The sequence below is a fragment of the Chionomys nivalis genome, chromosome 6, assembly GCF_950005125.1.
Source record: "Chionomys nivalis chromosome 6, mChiNiv1.1, whole genome shotgun sequence".
In the NCBI taxonomy this organism is placed as follows: Eukaryota; Metazoa; Chordata; class Mammalia; order Rodentia; family Cricetidae; genus Chionomys; species Chionomys nivalis.
This window is the reverse complement of record NC_080091.1, coordinates 13,316,383-13,336,109: the sequence shown is the minus strand read 5'-3', so window position 1 is coordinate 13,336,109 and position 19,727 is coordinate 13,316,383. Positions and strand designations below refer to the sequence as shown.

At 43.1% G+C, this 19,727-nt stretch overlaps 1 protein-coding gene across 1 annotated transcript in view; it reads right to left on the bottom strand.

The window, feature by feature from the left end:
• Window positions 1–17,839: 17,839 nt before the first annotated feature.
• Acyp2 (acylphosphatase 2) overlaps window positions 17,840–19,727 on the bottom strand; it is a 157,098-nt gene continuing 155,210 nt past the window's right edge. The window contains exon 4 of the mRNA XM_057773208.1: window positions 17,840–18,974. Coding sequence (XP_057629191.1) covers window positions 18,860–18,974 — 115 coding nt within the window. The 3' untranslated portion in view covers window positions 17,840–18,859. The remainder of the gene's footprint in view (window positions 18,975–19,727) is intronic.

The window sequence follows — 19,727 nt, the reverse complement described above, 5'->3', positions numbered from 1 at the left end:
TCTCCAGAGTTCGGAAACTCGTCGTGACTTTAATCCTCTTATAATAAGCCCAAGGCAAGCCTGACTTAAGTTTCCCTTTTTGTTGCTTTCTCTGCCAACCGATGGGGATTTAATAGTTGTCTACTAGATTCAGGGAAAGAAATCTTAGAAACATTTTTCTTATATTTTAAGGGAAGAAAGTGTGTTAGAAAGAAGTCATAATATTTCAACACTTTCTGTCACTCAAGGAATAGCTACAGAGGCAAGGCATTGCAGTCCTTGCTCCTTCTGGATCAGGGATGGTCAAGTAGGGTCAGCGGGAAGCTTTGCCAGCAGAGACGGTGGAGGAGGGTCTGCTCTCCCCTGCTGGAAATGCTAATGCAGATGGTTTTTCTTGTTTGTTATTCCTGAGATCCTTGGCAAATCTGATCCCTCTGAGTCTCTTCGGCTTTCCTGTCCACTGGGTGCCATCATTTACCCTGCCTGTATGAGCAGAGTTCAGGAAATAGTTCCATGGGAAAGAGCTTTGTGAAATTGTTGCTAAAAGTCTTTTCCTGGGGAAAAGGTCCCAAGGACAGACAAACTGAGTTATAATTTCACCAAACTTCACCCTGGGGAAAAGAATAAGTTTATTACACTTTCAGAGCAATGGGTGAGAGGTTACAGGCTAGAGCAGCTATGTGGAAGAAGGCTGGAAGCTGTGTGTACCCAGATGGATGATGATTTCCACATGGCCACCTAGATGGAGCCATCCATCCTTCCTAGTCCTTCCCAGCCTATATACTCTGACCTTTCCCCAGACCATGAGCAGCTAGGGCAGAATTGCATATGTAACTGGTTGGGAGGAGAGAGAGTCCCGTGACTCTCTCCATCCCTCCTTTCTATGATAGAATGTCAATACTCATCAGGGAGTTGTGAGCCGGCCCAGCTGAACTCCTAAAGATGGCCACACTTTACCTGGGATGACAGCACAGTAGAGCAGAACCTGCCTTTGCTTGGGTCCATGGTCCCCTTGACTCGGTCTGATGTAAGTCATACTCCTGGGAGGAGCTTCACAGGAGGAGCTCCCCGCAGATGCAATACCATATCTGTCAATGTGCACTTTGACAGGCAACTGCCCTGCAAAACTAACATTTGCTCATTGTTCATCATTTAGGCTCTAGGTGTTTGCTGGATTTGTCGTTAATCCTCACTTTAAACTAGATATCATCTTTGTAAGAATGCTTGTAAGGCTGAGGACAGTCTCCTCCCAATATAATCCATTCCAGGCTCCCATTTGTCTCTCTAAACATGAGCCTGAGTTGTATAGAAGACAGGACCAAGTAACTCATCTTAGACTTTTGCTTAAGCTTCAGTATGGGTGTCATTAGTTTGGATAAGCACAGAGCAGAGAAATATAACGATCCTCAGTGTATTTCTTCCCTAGTGAACGCTTGAGATTAAAACTACAGGGAAGGCATATAGTTCCATTTCAGTCATAATTCACAGAGTTGTGGCACAAACTATGTTTCCCTCACTTTTGTTCCTATTTGGTCATTTGAGATTTATGGGACAATCCATGACTACTGCTCTTTCCAAACCTTTCATTTTTCTTTCTCTGGAAAAGTTTCTGCTTGTTTTGCTTAGATGCAGCGCATGCCCCGCCCCCGAACTGAAATGCAGACACAGCACAAACCTTGGTCTGGTTCTTTAATCCGCCTCCTCGCTCCTCATTCGGCATAGTGGTTCCAGGCTGGGTGCTTTGAACAATGTCTTCTAGGTGCCAACTTTAGATCTCTCCTCCAGCATTTTCAGGCGGCATGGTGGCCCCTGTGTGCTGCCCGGAAAGTAGTAAGGGCTCCCTCATTGCTTCCCACCAGCTGCTCTTATCAAATAGTGCTGTGGGAGCCTGGAGGGTCTCTTGCATCCCTGCTGAGCCCAGCTCCAGGCATAGTACTGGTCTCAGTGATTATTTCCTGGATCTTCCAGCCCTCTGGTATTTCCCTACTTGTGAATTCTTCTCAAGGAGTTTTAGTTACTATATACCTAAAGGCCTTGGTGGTTGGGAGAAAACGCTCTTTCTCCTCCCCCAGTCTGTGCCCTTTCTCATAGCTGGTTGGCTTATTCAGCCTCTTTCTTCTGCCATGAACTCACACTCCCAGGAAGGGCCACACATCTCCAGATCAGATCCTTCCACCCAGTCAGACCGTCCTCATTCCAGCATTATTCTGCGGATCTGCACACTTTTCCCTTATCTGGGAAAAGGAACTTATTTTAGCCTCAGTTGGGTTGTAAGGAAATTGGATCTCCTTCTCTAGCAACCATCCCGCCACTCACATGTTTTTGCTTGTTTCTTAGATACGGTCTCTCGCGGCCTTGATGCTCCTGCCTCAACCTCCCACGGTCTGTGATTACAGGTCTGTAGCACCACACCCAGTCTGATGCCATGCTGGGATTGAACACAAGCTGTGAGCACAAAAGGCAAGCGCTCTACCAGCTGAGATACATGCCAACCCCTGCCTGCTTTCATCCATTGGGGACAGACTTCCTAATCAACTTGTCAATACTGGACTCTGACTGTGCTAATAGCATGTACTCCATACCAGTGCTCAGGGATGGCACACACCATGACCCTGTACTTTGTTTTCTAAAATTTTAGTTCTTTATTTATTTTACATTCTGACCAATCATAGCCTCCTCTCTCTCTCCCTCCCCCCCACCTCCGTTCCACACCACCCTCAGTCCACTCCTCCTCCATATTAACTCAGAAAGGGGCAGGCCTCCATGGGCATCAGCAAAGCATGGCATATCAAGCTGCCACAAGACCAAGAACCTCCTCCTGGATTCAGGCTGGGCACAGCAATCCAGCCTGAGGAATAGGGTCCAAGGAGCCAAAAGCACCAGTGACAGCCACTGCTCCCATTGCCAGGACTCCCACAAATAGATCAAGCTATACAAATGTCACATATGTGCAGAGAGCCTAGGTCAGTCCCGCGCAGGCTCCCTGGTTGTTGGTTCAGACTCTGAGTTCTCATGAGCCAGGCTAGCTATTTCCATAGGTTTTTCTGCAATGTCCCTGACTCCTCTGGCTCCTACAATCCCTCCTCCCTTTTCTCAGCAGGAATCCCTGAGCTGGGCCCAATGCTTGACCTTTGGTCTCTGAATCTGCCTCTAGCAGTCACCTCCATCTGGATGCAGGCTCTCCAGTGACAATGGGGGAAGTCACCAATCTGATCGCAGAGGGTGGCCAATGCAGGCTACGCATCCCTCCTTTCCAGTCATCTCTCAGTACTCTCCCCTCTATCCACCTCACAACCCAACTCTCAAGTTCCTGTGCCCACCTGCCCCCATTTTAACCAGGAGATCCCTTCTATTTCCCCTTTCCAGGGAGATCCATACCTCACCCTGTGGGCCCCCTTGTTACCTATCCTCTCTGGGTCTGTAGATTGTAGCATGGTTATCCTTTATAGCTAATATCCCCTTATGAGTGAGTTCATATCACGTTTGTCTTTCTGGGTCTGTGTTACTTCACTCAAGAAATTTTTTCTAGTTTCATTCATGTGCCTTTCAAATTTCCTGGTGTCATTGTTTGGTTACAGCTGAGTAATATTTCATTGTGTAAATGTATCACATTTTATTTATCCAATCTTTGGGTGATGGGCATTTAGGTTGTTTCCAGGTTCTGGCTATTATGAATAAAGCTATGAACATAGTTGAGCAACTGTCTTTGTGCTATGATTGAGCATCCTTTGAGTGTATGCCCAAGAGTGGTATAGCTGGCTCTTCAGATAGATCAATTTCCAATTTTCTGAGAAACTGTCATATTGATTCTCAAAGTGGCAGTGACAAGTTTGTACTTCCATCAGCTGTGGAGAAGTGTTCCCCTTGCTCCACATCCTCTCCATCATTAGTGTTGTTGACCTTAGCCATTTGTGTAACATGAGGGGCCTACTTGTTGGGGTTTCTGTCCCACCTGGTACCCCACAGCCAGGAATCCCCAAAGAAAATCACACAGAGATCTCCATAAGTTATAAAACTGATTGGCCATTGGAAAGGAAGAAGTTAAGCTTTCGTTATTTGCAGATGATATGATAGTATACGTAAGCGACCCCAAAAACTCTACCAAAGAACTCCTACAGCTGATAAACACCTTTAGTAATGTGGCAGGATACAAGATCAACTCCAAAAAATCAGTTGCCTTCCTATACACTAAGGATAAGGAAGCAGAGCGGGAGATCAGAGAAGCATCACCTTTCACGATAGCCACAAATAGCATAAAATACCTTGGATCTCCCTTACTCTTGAATTGGGAGGATCAACATAGTAAAAATGGCAACCTATAGATTCAATGCAATCCCCATCAAAATCCCATCAAAATTCTTCACAGACCTGGAAAAGACAATAATCAATTTTATATGGAAAAACAAAAAACCCAGGATAGCCAAAACAATCTTATACAATAAAGGATCGTCTGGAGGCATTACCATCCCTGACTTCAAACTCTATTACAGAGCTACAGTATTGAAAACAGCTTGGTATTGGCATAAAAACAGAGAAGTCGACCAATGGAATTGAGTAGAAGACCCTGGCTTTAACCCACAAACCTATGAACACCTGATTTTCGATAAAGGAGCTAAAAGTATACAATGGAAAAAAGAGAGCATCTTCAACAAATTGTGCTGGCATAACTGGATGTCAATCTGTAGAAGAATGAGAAAATAGATCCATATCTATCACCATGCACAAAACTCAAGTCCAAATGGATTAAAGACCTCAATATCAGTCCAAACACACTGAACCTGATAGAAGAGAAAGTGGGAAGTACTCTACAACACATGGGCACAGGAGACCACTTCCTATGTATAACCCCAGCAGCACAGACATTAAGGGCATCATTGAATAAATGGGACCTCCTGAAACTGAGAAGCTTCTGTAAAGCAAAGGACACTGTCACTAAGACAAAAAGGCAACCCACTGACTGGGAGAAGATCTTCACCAACCCTGAAACTGACAAAGGTCTGATCTCCAAAATATATAAAGAACTCAAGAAACTAGACTTTAAAAAACTAATAACCCAATTATAAAATGGGGCACTGAGCTGAACAGACAATTCTCAACAGAAGAAGTTCAAATGGCCAAAAGACACTTAAGGTCATGCTCAACTTCCTTAGCGATCAGGGAAATGCAAATCAAGACAACTTTAAGATACCATCTTACACCTGTCAGAATGGCTAAAATCAAAAACACCAATGATAGCCTTTGCTGGAGAGGTTGTGGAGTAAGGGGCACACTCATTCATTGCTGGTGGGAATACAAACTTGTGCAACCACTTTGGAAAGCAGTGTGGCAGTTTCTCAGGAAAGTCGGAATCAACCTACCCCTGGACCCAGCAATACCACTATTGGGAATATACCCAAGAGATGCCCTATTATACAACAAAAGTATATGCTCAACCATGTTCATAGCAGCATTGTTTGTAATAGCCAGAACCTGGAAACAACCTAGATGCCCTTCAATGGAAGAATGGATGAAGAAAGTATGGAATATATACATATTAGAGTACTACTCAGCAGTAAAAAACAATGACTTCTTGAATTTTGCATGCAAATGGACGGAAATAGAAAACACTATCCTGAGTGAGGTAAGCCAGACCCAAAAAGAGGAACAGGGGATGTACTCACTCATAATTGGTTTCTAGCCATAAATAAAGGACATTGACCCTATAATTCATGACCCTAGAGAAGCTAAATAAGAAGGTGAATCCAAAGAAAAACATATAGTTATCCTCCTGGATATTAACCTTCATCAGGCAATGAAAGGAGACAGAGACAGTGACCCACATTGGAGCACCTGACTGAAATCCCAAGGTCCAAATGAGGAGCAGAAGGAGAGAGAGCACGAGCAAGGAACTCAGGACTGCGAGGGGTGCACCCACACACTGAGACAATGGGGATGATCTATCGGGAACTCACCAAGGCCAGCTGGACTGGGTCTGAAAAAGCATGGGATAAAACCGGACTCGCTGAACATAGCGGACAATGAGGACTGCTGAGAAGTCAAGAACAATGTACTGGGTTTTGATCCTACTGCACGTACTGGCTTTGAGGGAGCCTAGGCTGTTTGGATGCTTACCTTACTAGACCTGGAAGGAGGTGGGAGGTTCTTGGACTTCCCACAGGGCAGGGAACCCTGACTGCTCTTCTGGCTGATTAGGGAGGGGGACTTGATTGGGGGAAGGGGAGGGAAATAGGAGGCGGTGGCGGGGAGGAGGCAGAACTCTTTAATAAATAAATAATAAATAAATAAATAAATAAATAAATAAATAAAAGCTGATTGGCCCATTAGCTCAGGCTACTTATTAGCTCTTGTAGCTTATATTAGCCACATGGCTCGGTACCTTTCTCAGCAGGGTAGATTACATCTTGCTTCTTCTGTGGTCTGGGTACGACTGGGAGCAATGGGCTTCCTCCTTCCTAGAATTCTCCTGTTCCCATTGCCCTGCTTCTACTTCCTGACTGGTTGACCTGCCTATACTTCCTGCCTGGCCAGTCAGCGTTTATTTAAAATATGATTGACAGAATACAGACAATTCTCCCTCACCACATTTGGACAGGTATAAGATGGATTTGCATTTCCCTGATGGCTAAGGAGGATGACTTAACTGGATGCTGGCATGTAGAAGAATGCAAATAGATCCATATCTATCACCCAGCACAAAACTCAAATCCAAGTGGGTCAAAGAACTCAACATAAATCCAGATGCACTGAACCTGATAGAAGAGAAAGTGGGGAATAGTCTTGAGTGCACTGGCACAGGAGACAACTTCCTGGATAGAAGACCAGTAGCACAGACCGGGAGCAACAACTAATAAATGGGACCTCCTGAAACCGAAAAGCTTCTGTGAGGCAAAGGGCACTGTTGACCGTTGATAGGACAAAATGACAGCCTACGGAATGGGAAATGATCTTCACCAACCCCACATCTGAAAGCAGGCTGATTTCCAAAATATATAGAAGAAGAAACTAGATACCAAAAAATCAAGTAATTCAATTGACAAATGGGGTACAGATCTATAACCTGTACTTTCTTAAGGAGCTGCTCTAGTTGGCCTCACGGTCTTAGCTCTGCATACTGCTGTCACCGGGGAGCTGTCTTCAAGCAGCCAGAGATCTGGAGGAGAGCGCAAGGCACAAAAGACAGTGAGACAGTTCACTCTGCCTCCTACCCTCACTCAGAATCATCTGAGTCTTCATTCTGGAGCTGAGGTCTTGCCCAGCTAAGGGAATCAGAGCTTTGTTTGCCCTTTGACTGTAATTTCTAGTTTATCCAATCCTTTTGCAATGAATTCTAGAAACAAGACAGGATCCACATGCAAAACCAAATCCCTGTACCATTCTCCATTCAGGCTAAGCTGCCTTAACACTAGCTTTTTAAGTGGTATCTATGAATTGTTTTCTTAAACTTCTTAGAATACCAAGAGATAAACACCGATTACAATGGCCTATGCTCCCCCATTGATGAGTGAGAGACTCCTGCTGTGGAGTTTTGCAGATGGCTAGATGAGACTGACCCAGTTCACAGCCATATACACTAGCAAGAGAACTACTTGAGGGTTGTACGTGAACAACCAGAGGCTGTGGGAAGCAGGATCGGGTGTGATTCCATGTTTCTAATAGAAGACGTGTTAGCTTGTTTGAGTGATTGCAGGTTGGTAAGAAGCGGGAGCCTGCTACTCACTAAGATACAGGCAGCATGTCCCGTCCTTTGATACAGAGGGCTGTTTGGTTAGGAGAACATCTTCATTGGGACAGAATTAGAGGGAAGAGTACTTCAGACCCTTCCCCTAGATTATTAGCAAAGCAATGCCTTAAGATTATGCCATTATGGCAGTCTATAGCATCACCTACTTATTGCCTTGGAGCTTTACTTGAGATGTGTCTATTAATGTCTTATTTCTAAACTGTGGGTTACTCAGGTACAGCCAGTATTTAAGTCTCCTAATGAAAAGCAATGACCATTGTGGTATGCAAAAACATGATTAGCAACAAAATGATCCATTTTGACATTTTCAGGAGATGTTTCAAAATTTATATATATGAAAATCATTTCACATACTGAAAGTTTGTCTTTACACACGGGTACAAAACGTAGTGACACTGTTAGTTTTAAAGGGTGAGTGGGGCAGAGTGAAATCACAGTCACAGACTCTTCCTGCTGGGATGCAGTGGTGCCCAGGAACACCCATACTGAGTTAAATTCTTGTGCTGTGTTGTGGATTGACAGCTCAGAACAGAAAGTGTTGCCTAGGACTGCTCTGCTGACGTTTGAGAACAGAGCAAATATTCCCCAACTCTGACTTTAAACTACGGATGAAACAATAGAATGCTGGAGTGTTGACATTCCTTTTCTAATCAGAGTTAAGCTACAGCCTAAATAGAGTGCTGATAGCTCAGATGTGTTAGCACACTGAGCACTGTAAGCCCTAACGGGGCCCACGAAGAGACTCCTTACTGTTGCTAAATTCCAACAAATCGGTATGGGGAGGGCAGTAAAAAAGAGGTTTCTTGTTTGACCCTTCTGTTTCCTAAAACTCCAGTGCTAAATCTTTTGTTCATTTCAACTTAAATCCATCTGATTGTATTTTCAACTTTAGTGATGTATTTGTTAAACTGTATAAAACCAAATCTCCTCCTGTTAAAATTACTATAGACAATAAATTGGAAGTTTCAACACTTTAACTTTCTTTTTTTCTTTTCTTCTTCAGAATAATCTATTACGTCCTTGAGATGAAAGGTCATTTCTGACTTATAATCCATCAGATTAATCACAATTAAATATTGTTATAAGGAAACTATTGGGATGTGGGATGGCTCAGCATATAGCATGCTTGACACTAACCTGCTGACCCGAGTCTGAGGTCCAGGACCCACATGGTAGAAGAGAGCCCTTCATGATGCTGTGCTCTGACCTCTACATGTGCATTGTGATTCATCTGGACACACGGACACACACAGACACACACACGGCACATTAAACGGTTTTTAAAACTTAAAACCAATTTACTAATTTAAATGAAATGATTGTAAAGGTTTCTGTTAAACAAAGAGCTAGAGCTAAACATAGCTTTGAAGGATTAAGTTCTAATTGAATTTATATTCTGGTAGAGTTTAATTTTTAAAAAATTCTAGTGAAATCATTACTTTTAAATTCGGCATTAGGAATTTAACACACGGTTTTCATTGAATTATTTTATATTTTAAAGGAATAAATGCTTTACTACCAAACAACCTGGAAGCATCCATGTAAGAAAAGCAAGCATCCCAGTTGGAGGTCGTGGTTTAGTGGATTTCATTCTGTATCTCTGCCATCGACCTGTGATGCATTGTATGGCATAATAACAGTAGCCATACGTGACTGCTTACATTTACCTGAACTAAAATGAAAAATTAAGTTAGTCCAAACAGAGCACATTTTATTGTTGCAGACAGTTCTCTCTGCAGCTCTAGCCACACAGAACCTGCCTGTGTGTCTCCTTTACATATGTGCTGGCTACTTTTATGTCAACAACACAATCTAGAAAGATCTGCGAGAAAGGAGCATCACCTGGGAAATGGCTCCTGAAGGTCAGACTGTAGGCCTATGGGTCATTTCTTAATTAGTGATTGATGGGGGAGGGTCCAGGCATTGTGGGTGGCGCCATCTCTAGCTCATAGTCTTGGTTTCTATAAAAAGTCAGGCTGAACAACCTATGGGGAACAAGCCAGTAAACATCACCCCTCCATGGCCTCTGCATCAGTTCCTGTCTCCAGGTTCCTGGCCTGCTGGAGTTCCTGTCCTGGCTTCCTTCAGTGATGGACTGCGATGTAGAAGTGTAGTTCAAGGAAACCCTTTCTTCCCCAACTTGCTTTGTTGGTCATGGAATTTCATTGCAGCAATAGAAACCCTAACTAGGATGAAATACATACACATATTTTGTATATATACACAAAATTATATACACATAAACAGAGTAACCCATGCATAGTTTTGATGAAAACGTGCATACAGCGTTGCTTTCGGGATTTTTACCGACATGTGGGTCATAGTACCGGATTTAACATTTCTGAGAATGTCACTGTTCTTTGTTCTCCCACACTTAGAAAGTTCTGGTTGAAGGCAATCCCTTCTGGAAAGACAGTGGCCAGTACTTGAGTCACTGTTGAAGATGTCTGCTATTCACACTGTCCCGCCCTGTTCCCCTGCAAGTGTTTAAAGTGCTGTTCTGTTTTCCCGGTAGGTCGGAGCTGGGGTTCATTTTCACAGAACTACCCCCACTATGACCATCCCTTCGCCATCTTTTTCTTCCTGAGAAATTGATGATAGATTTTAAAGGCTTTGCTTTCCACCAATGGTGTGTCTAATCTCACCCAGCCATTTGTAGCTTACTAATTTTCTCTTCAGTGGCATCTAATCTACTGCTTGATGTGATCTCTATACTTATAACTTTAGCAATTAAGTCTTTCTTTTTTATATTTCCATTGTGTGTTTTTTTTTTTTTTTAAATTCCTTAATTTTAAACCTAACCAAGCCAAACCTCATGTAGGCACAGCGCTACACACCTCTGATCCTGGCCCCTGAGAGGCAGGATGAGCTGGGAGACAGAGTCCCGGGCCACCAGAACACAGGCTGAGACCCTGTCTCAAAGACATTCAAGGGAAAATTTATGTAGAGTAACATGCGTCTGAGACTATAATTCCTTGAATTTTGACAAATATCCACACACATGTAATTTCTGGCTAAATTAAGAAATATAACTGAGCAGTGGTGGTGCACACCTTTAATCCTAGCACTTAGGAGGCAGAGGCAGGTGGCCCCGAGTGAGGCTGGTCTGGTCTACAGAGTGAGTTCCTGGTCATCAGGGCTACACAGAGAGACCCTGTCAAGAGAGGGGCGGGGGGACATAATGACACATCACTAAAAATTTAAATTTGTAGCCTGTTAAAGTCTAGCATTGGCAAAGCACCAATTTACCCTAGCCTGTGTTCACACTGCATGGTTATCAGCCCTCCTGCTGCTGCAGTCTTTCTGTGCAGTTCTACATGTCACGGTGGCCCAACCGTAAAACTATTTCATTTCTGCTTCAGTACTGTAACTTTGCTACCATAAATATCTGATATGCAGGATATTTGACATGTGACCCCTGTGGAAGAGTCATTTGCTCTCCACGGAGTGAGAAGCACTGCTTGTACCGTATGTGCAGCCTGAGCAGTGCACAGCACTGGGCAGCCAGTTCAGCCCCAGCATGGAGCTCTGCAAGGAGCAGTCCAACAGTGCTCCGGTGCCTGGAGCCCGTCTGCCCATGTGCTTTACCTCGGCTGTCTTCAGCATGGTCTTTCTTTAGTTTAATGAGAAAAACACTCCCCGATTCACTATTTTTAATGCTTTTCTTGGGGGAGAGGTAAAGAGTTTGTACTTAGTGTTGTTTGGGGGCTGGTAGGGTCCTTACAACACAGATCTGTTGGAAACTATTTTTTTTTCCAGATTTGGAACATCTGGAAAATTGATATTTTATCTATTTGTTTGGTTTTGGAATTTCGCTAGATGTAGAAACTAGGTTGATAGTTTCCAGTTTTCCTTCCATATTTCGACAGTGGGTATTCTAAAACCGAAGAATGGAGAACCTGGTTTTTCTTCCCCCTTCAGTGTTACGCTTCTTTTGGCCAGTAGGAGTTACTTGCAGATTAGTTGGCTTCCTCCAGTGCTGTCTTTTGGGTTTCCTGTAATAGGTCTAGAACAATTCCAGAGCACGATCTACTTCCGACTTCTCTTTTCCCAGCTTTGTGCCAACATTGCATTTTCCTCTTTCTACAGTTCCCCTTGTGTCTTTGTGGAAATTCATTCTGCACATGTGTGGTTCACAGGCATGGAAAACTCTAGGGAATACCTGGGAAGTTGCTGCTGCTGCTGTTTCTTCTTCTTCTTCTTTCTTCTTCTTCTTCTTCTTCTTCTTCTTCTTCTTCTTCTTCTTCTTCTTCTTCTTCTTCTTCTTCTTCTTCTTCCTCCTTCTCCTCCTCCTTCTCCTCCTCCTCCTCCTCCTTCTTCTTCTTCTTCTTTCTTCTCTTCTTCTTCTTTCCTCCTCCTCCTCCTCCTCCTCCTCCTCCTCCTCCTCCTCCTCCTCCTCCTCTTCCTTCTTCTTTCTTTTAGCCTTTTTCTTTCCAGGGCTCTGCCCTGCCAGCTCCACCAACCTGAGACTCCCTAGACTCCTCTCTGTCACTTGCCCTCAGCAAAATCTCCAGGCACTGTTCCAAGTACCCTTTCCATGGCTCTGATATGAGTTTCTGCTTAGAGGTAAATTCTAGACAGGGAGGGAACTGTCATGGAAGTCCCAGGCCTGTACTGGCTGCTGCCCAATGTGTGGGAAGAACTGTTTTAAATATTTTTGTTCAGTTGTTTACCGAAAGAGAGTTACCCTCGAGTTTGTCACACTGTGGTTGGCAGTGGGGGATGCTGACACTTTATGTCTCCTGGCACAATTGATGCAACAACACAGTTCTCTGCTCAAAAGGGATTTAGGCACAGTTTATTCTGGAGCCAAATATAGATGACCAGAGCCCAGGAACACTGGCTCATGTTGCCCCAAATACCGTGTCCCAAAATGTTAGCAACAAAAAGTTAGGAATCACAGTATTTTTTTAAAGACATCATTGGGAACATCAGGCTGGGCAGTGACACAAAGCTGGGAAATCTCTGCTATATAGGCCTTAGATTTTACCAGATGACATTCTTAACTTCTGGTTTGGTGAAAGCTAAGAGGTCTGTTTGTGCATTCCAAAAAGAATTTTCCTTGGTGGTCACAAAGATGTTAGGTCAAACGCAGAGCTAAAGATAACCAAGGGTAATGTGCCTGTAACATTCCAACCGTCCACAGCCACAGAAGTTCTGTTGCGTTAGCAAGCGTGTGGAGGTGTTCTCACAGGTGAGGTTTTCTCATGGGGACTTCAGCTCACAGAGCCATCAGCTTAGTCATGTCTTATTGATTGTGATGAATATGTGGTCTGACTTCTGTCATCTACGTTAAGTCCTTGAGTCTTGTATTTAATATTTCCTGATGAGCATTGGTAATGGCTAAATGCTGTCATAGGTGTTGCTGGTGCATCCAGCATCCAGCTGTGTCCCCTCCACTTTTGTTTTGGGGGGTGAATGGGGATACATGAGGTCCATGTGGAAAATGAAGATGCTGAGGAGAGACTGAAGACCGATAGTCAAATGTAGTAATAGGTAGGGCACACAAAGTGCCAGAAGGAAGCGGCCCAGCCATGCCTGTGGTTACTAAAGCATTCACACGTGAGTGAGACGTAAGCAGAAAAGCCCGGGGTAACCCATGACTAAGAGTCTCCTGTGGCCGGAGTGGTGTGAACAAGCGAGGACAGAGCAAACAATGACTGCAAAGCCAGAGGGGCAGGCTGGATGGTGTAGGGCTGGTGGGCACTTGGAATGACCCTGGAATTTACAGAGGGCAAGAAGATGATACCAAGAACATTCTGAGCTACGGTAGGGCATGATCTGGCTTCTGTTTAGTCCTGTCCCCTACCATCCCCAGACTTCTGATGATCAGATGGTTTGGCATGCACAGCTCCGTGGTGGTAATACAGTTTGCTGTAATAATTCCACAATGGACTGAGACTGTACTGTAAGTGTGTGTGTAGCCTGTTCCTCAGGTATAATCTTTACATCCCACAACTGCCTCTGCAATGCTGGCATTAAAGGCGAGTGCCACCGGGTCCTGCCTTTAGCTAATTTTTTCCTTCCTTCCTTCCTTCCTTCCTTCCTTCCTTCCTTCCTTCCTTCCTTCCTTCCTTCCTTCCTTCCTTTTTTTTAGTTTTGTATAGACTCCCTGGTTGTTGGTTCATACTCTATGAGCTCCTATGAGCCTGGGTTAGTTGTCTCTGTGAGTTTTCTTGTGAAGTCCTTGACTCCTCTGGCTCCTACAATCCTTCCTCTGTCTCTTCTACCGTGTTCCCTGAGCTCTGCCTAATGGCTGTGGATCTCTGTATTTGTTTCCATCAGAGAACATCAGGTTCTCTTCTGATTGTGTGACAATTGGGATAGTCACCAATGTGAGTGATCAGAGGAGTTGGCCAGTTCAGGCTACCTCTCCACTATTACTGGGAGTCTTATTCTTTTTTGTTTGTTTTGTTTTTCAAGACAGGATTTCTCTGTGTAGCTTTGGAGCCTGTCCTGGAACTCGTTCTGTGGACAAGGCTGTCCTCACTCACAGGGATCCGCCTGCCTCCGCCTCCCGAGTGCTGGGATTAAAGGCGTGCACCATCACCACCGGGCCTAAACATAGGCTCTCTTCTTTTTTCTGAAAGATGTATTTATTTTATGTACATTGGTGTTTTGCCTGCATGTATGTCTGTTTGAGGGTGCCAGATTTCCTAGAACTGGAGTTATAGACAGTTGTGAGTGCTGGGAATTGAACCCAGGTCCTCTGGAAGAACAACCCATTCACTTAACCACTGAAGCATCTCTCCAGCCCCACTGGGAGTCTTAGCTGGGGTCTGTGTAGATTTGTGGGAGTTTCCTTTGCACCAGGTTTCTACCTGACCCCCAAATGGAGCCTCTTTCCAGTCATGTCTTTTAATACTCTCCCTCTCTATCCACTCTACAACCCAAACCCCCAAGTTCCTGTACCACCCACCCCCATTCCACTCAGGAGATTTCTTCTGTCTCTTCATGTGTCCCCTTTGGGCCCTTCTTGTTCCCTGGCCTCTCTGGATCTGTGGATTGCAGCATGATTATCCTTTACTTTACATCTAGGATCCACTTCTGACTGAGTATATACCCAAGTTTGTGGGATTCCTCTGGAGCTGGGGACAGAGACCAGCAGTAACCCTGGTGCTGGCCACAGGGGGGTCACTAATAAGTTGTGAGTGAGTCTTAGAGGTAGAAGTCCGCTGGGACCTCCCAGCATCAGCAGGATTAGGGAGGAGCTAGGATGGAGTTGGCCTGAAAAAGGGTCACAGGGTACAGAATGCAGGGAGGGGTCCAGTTCTGTGGCAGGCCAATCACTCACCCATTGCAGACAATTCTCTTAACCATCTATTTTATTGTAACATGTACAGATTCTCTTCAGAGGCCTTCTGCTTTTCTCTTGCAGAGGTCAATTTTCATTGTGTACTATGGACTGAAACAACAGATGTTTCCTGAAATTTTTCTTTCAATAACAAATCTTTTCCCGAGGTATGCGCGTCTGCTGTTCTAAAAGACAATGCACCTTTTACTTTGGGCTGTAGGGCTTTGTGTGCCTTGTAAGGCTTGTTTTCATTAGCATTCATATCTTAATGAGGAAAGTTTATTTATAAACTGACTGGTATTTTCCAAAAGAAAAGTATCTTCCTCTTGTATTCAAAGTCTTACAGTGGCTGATCTGCCCTAATCCATACTGTGCTAGGCATTTTTAGTATCTTTAGGTGTTTTTTTAAATTATAGGATATATAATCATAAAAAAGCCATGCAGATTTTAATTGCAAAGTGAGCCATAGATTCATGCCCCTCCTAATAGAATCAGCTCAGAACTTTCTTCTGTTCCTTGGGTCTCTCCTCCTGGATAGGAGGAGGTCTTTATCACACTCCCTTCTCTCAACAGCTTCCTGCTGAGCTTTCCTTGGTCTATGCATCTGGGTGTTTTGTCTGCATTATGTTTTGCCTGGAATTACAGACAGTTCTGAGTCAGCATGTGTGTGCTGAGAATTAAACCTAGATCCTCCAAAGAGTCATAAATGATGAGCTATTGCTAATGTAGCAGCATTTTGACTGAGTTTTTAAAAAGATAGGAATTTTTATATAAATATGAAAATGATCTTAAGTTTTTGTCAGTCACACTGCTTGGGATTCTGGGTTTTTAAAGGGCAGGGAACGTGGGTATGAGGAGTGTTGAGGCACCAGTTGATAGTCATGGAATTAAGTATTTTTCTCTTAAATCTTTCTAGGTTTTTAAAATGTCTAATTCTGATAAAACCTTTCTTATTATAATGTCTAGAATACTGTATATAAATTAAAAATTCTTGTATAAATTAAACATGAAATTCAATAAATTAAAATTTAAGGTGTGTTATCTCACTTCTAGAACATATTTGTATATTGCTTTATCCTATTTATCTTTTTTCTTCCCATTCATATACACCTACAGCATTTCTACCAGCTAGTAGAGGCTAGTTATTAATATATGATTCACTTTGTGCAGAGGGAAGATTGCTTCAGCAAAATGTAATTATTTTAAGAGTTAAAAGAACTACCAAAGGATATAAATAAAATGCCAAGTATCAGTCTCACCTTTGCTCATATATACACATTTTATAAACCACTGAACCTTCCTATGTATATAGAGAAATACAGATCTTTATTCCAAAACGTTGAATGGGAAGATATATCTACCTTCCTCTTTCTAAACCTGCCTGAGAGCTGGGAAGCGAAGTCTGCTTCCATGTGTGTTGCATTCTTTCTCAGAAGGAACACTTAAGAGGCCTTAGGTGAGAAAGCATCCCAGGTCAATCTCTCTGGTCTCGAGTGCCTATCAGTTACCATGACTGCTGCCTAAAATACATCAGTTCTTGTAGATGCTTTGCAGTACTTGGGGAGAGGAATCTTGGTAGGCCTGGAGTTCCTCTGGCACCCCACTGATCTCCCTGGAGGGGCTGCTGGAAGAAAGACACAGGTTTTCATGACGTGGAAAAGTGCAGCTTCTTGACCATTTCCAAAGTCTGACAGAATCCTTTGCTCCCTAGGTCTCGGCATTTCTGCTTCTCTTTTACCCACTGAAGACCCAGTGCATATCTTAGTCCGCACCCACGGCACAATGCTCTCTCTCTCTCTCTCTCTCTCTCTCTCTCTCTCTCTCTCTCTCTCTCTCTCTCTCTCTCCCCTCTCTCTTTCTCCCAATTTTGTTTTTCAAGACAGGGTTTCTCTGTGTAGCCCTGGCTGTACTGGAACTCACTCTATAGTTGGGGCTGGCCTTGAACTCAGAGATCTGCCTCCTGAGTGCTGGGATTAAAGACATGTGTCACCACCCACGATGCTCTCTTAAAATGAAACCTTAGAAGAAAAGTCTTCAGATGCACCTGGCATCAAAACCCTCCCAAAGAAAGGGAACACAAAATCACGTTTTCTTTCCTTAACATAGAATAGGGAAATAGAACAGAATAAAATTATACTACCCAATAAATATACTGCTTGTCATTATGATAGTCTCAAATAATAGGAACATTCCTTTTCTTTTTGGTTATCTGGAAGGTCATTCCCCACCATTGCACTGTCTTATGTACATATGATACGTTATGTTATTATAATCCGTGGGGTGAACTTTTCAAGCTGACAGACATTCCTCTCTGCTCCCATCTCTCAATTCTCACCCGGCAGCAGGTAGAGGAGAGGCCTGAATATACAGACTTGGAGGCAAAGGCCATGCCTTAGACTACAGAGAGCAGTGGCATCTGCCACATGGATAGCATGGTGGTTTCCAGCATGCATTCCCACGGATTTGAAACAGACCAAAAGTCAAGGAAGGAAAGGCCAAGCGCGAGGGGCCTCCACTCTGTTTCGATCACACCAGCTGTACTAAACAACAACAACAACAAAACACAGCAACCAACTTTGTTTATGTGTTCAATTCTACATAAAGTTGTGTTTTAATGGAGGCTTCCATTATACAAATGTGAAAATCAGGACCACAGTGATAAAGGTGCTTGTTACACAATCCTGACGGGTTAGGACCCACATACGAGTTATAAGGAGAGAAATGACTTATGAAAAGATGTCACCTGATCTCCACACACATCCCAGTAAATGCACTTCTGCATTCACATACAAATGAACATGCACACACAATAAAAAGAAACAAAATTGCGGTGGTGGCACACATCTTTAATCCCGGTACTTGAGAGGCAGAGGCAGGTGGCTCTCTGAGTTTGAGGCCAACTTGGTCTACAGAGCAAGTTCCAGGACAGCTAGAGCAACACAGAGCAACCCAATCTCGAAACACAATAAAGAAATCATTGAAGAACATATGTATTATATGCACATTTGAAATACTATTTTCTATTAAAGGTCTTTCTTATTCAATATTATAATTCCATAGTATAGAAACTAATCCCCTCCTTCAAATATTATGTTGGCTGATTATCATTTGAAGACCCCAAATGATAGTCCAAGTTTAGGTGACTCATTTAGACTCTCAGTGTTTTTAGTCAAAGGATTGCAGCTGAAGGGAGCAGATGTGAATCTTGAAGCTTCCTAGACTGAAGCAGGGTCTTCTAGCGGTTGTCACCCAGCCTGCCTCTCCAACTCCACAGAACAGTGAGGTTGAACATGCCAAGTAGCTCCAGCTTAGTCCCGAATCAGGCCTGGATTTCACAAGAATTTTACACACTAACTCTTTATTGCTGTTACTTTCTGGTTACAGTGATCATCACACAAATTTTTTTTAGCCATTCTAAGACTTCAATAAGAATACAAATTACTCAACTTTAGTAGTAAATTATTTTCAGATAACATTAAAATTCACCTTATTAGGCAACAATATCTAAAGATAATTTTAGATAGTTAACTTTATTTTATGTCTAGCTGAATAACATGTATACACTACAATGTTTTCTGAAGTTAGTGACTCCCTCCATAAGACAAGGTTTCACTTGAATCTTCACAGCAGATATTTTACAGCAACATTTTATTTTATAATACTTGGCTTCTGCTTGCTAAAAACATACGTGGGTAACATTTTTTTTTCAATTTCAGACATTTTAGTAACATATAATTCTGAGGTTTCCAGAACAGAAAGTTTCCATTTTTAATCCTACTACTACAAATTTAAGAATATGTTTTATCTTCTGCAATGTAGGCATTACAATTGTTATTTTTCTTCCATTAATAATGAATACTAAAGTTAGAGTAGTCTAGTTTAGAGATGGTTTTTTCATTAGAAAAGTCTGCCCGGTCGATGCGAGAACTAGGGCTCCCAACCTTGCTCAGCCAGGCCTTCCTGCAAAACAGAAACAAACAGAAATGAGCACGTACAGCACGCACAGCACCAGACCCGTGAGAGGTAATAAGGGGGTTCACGTTTGCGATGCACATTTGCACATAATGCCACAATGAAGGGCGTTATCCTGCATACAGAACGTTAATTAAAACAAATAAATTGCTTACTTTGTATATGATGTTCTAAGAATACTACAAAATACAATATACAGTTACACATGGGTAAAGGAAAGGTAATAATTTAAGCAACTTACTTTATAGTAAGATCGTTATCCCTGCCCTAAAAGAAACACTTCAAGACCATTATTACTTAGCTCTCTTAAGATTCAAAATATTTTTACAAAGTGGTTAGTAGTCAAAGCAATTAATTCACGATTCTTTTCATTACCAAGTATATGGTAAACCTATATGTACGTGTGCATGCGCACATGCGTGTGTGCATTGTGTGCGTGTGTGCATGTGGAGGCTGGAGAACAACTGAGTATTGATCCTCAGGTGCCTACACTTTCTTTTTTTTTTTTTTTTTTTTAAGACAAGGTCTGTAAGAGGCCTGGAACTCGCCAGGTAGGCTCTGCTGGCCAATGGGCCCAGTCTCTGCCTCTGCAGCCCTGGGGTTACCAGCATGAACACCATGATCAGCATTTTCCTCATGTGGGCTCTAGGGATGAAGCTCAAGTCCTCGTGTCGGCAGGCAGGCACTTTACCATCTGACACTCGCCCGCCCCCGTAAGAATGAGGCTGTCATAGACAAGTG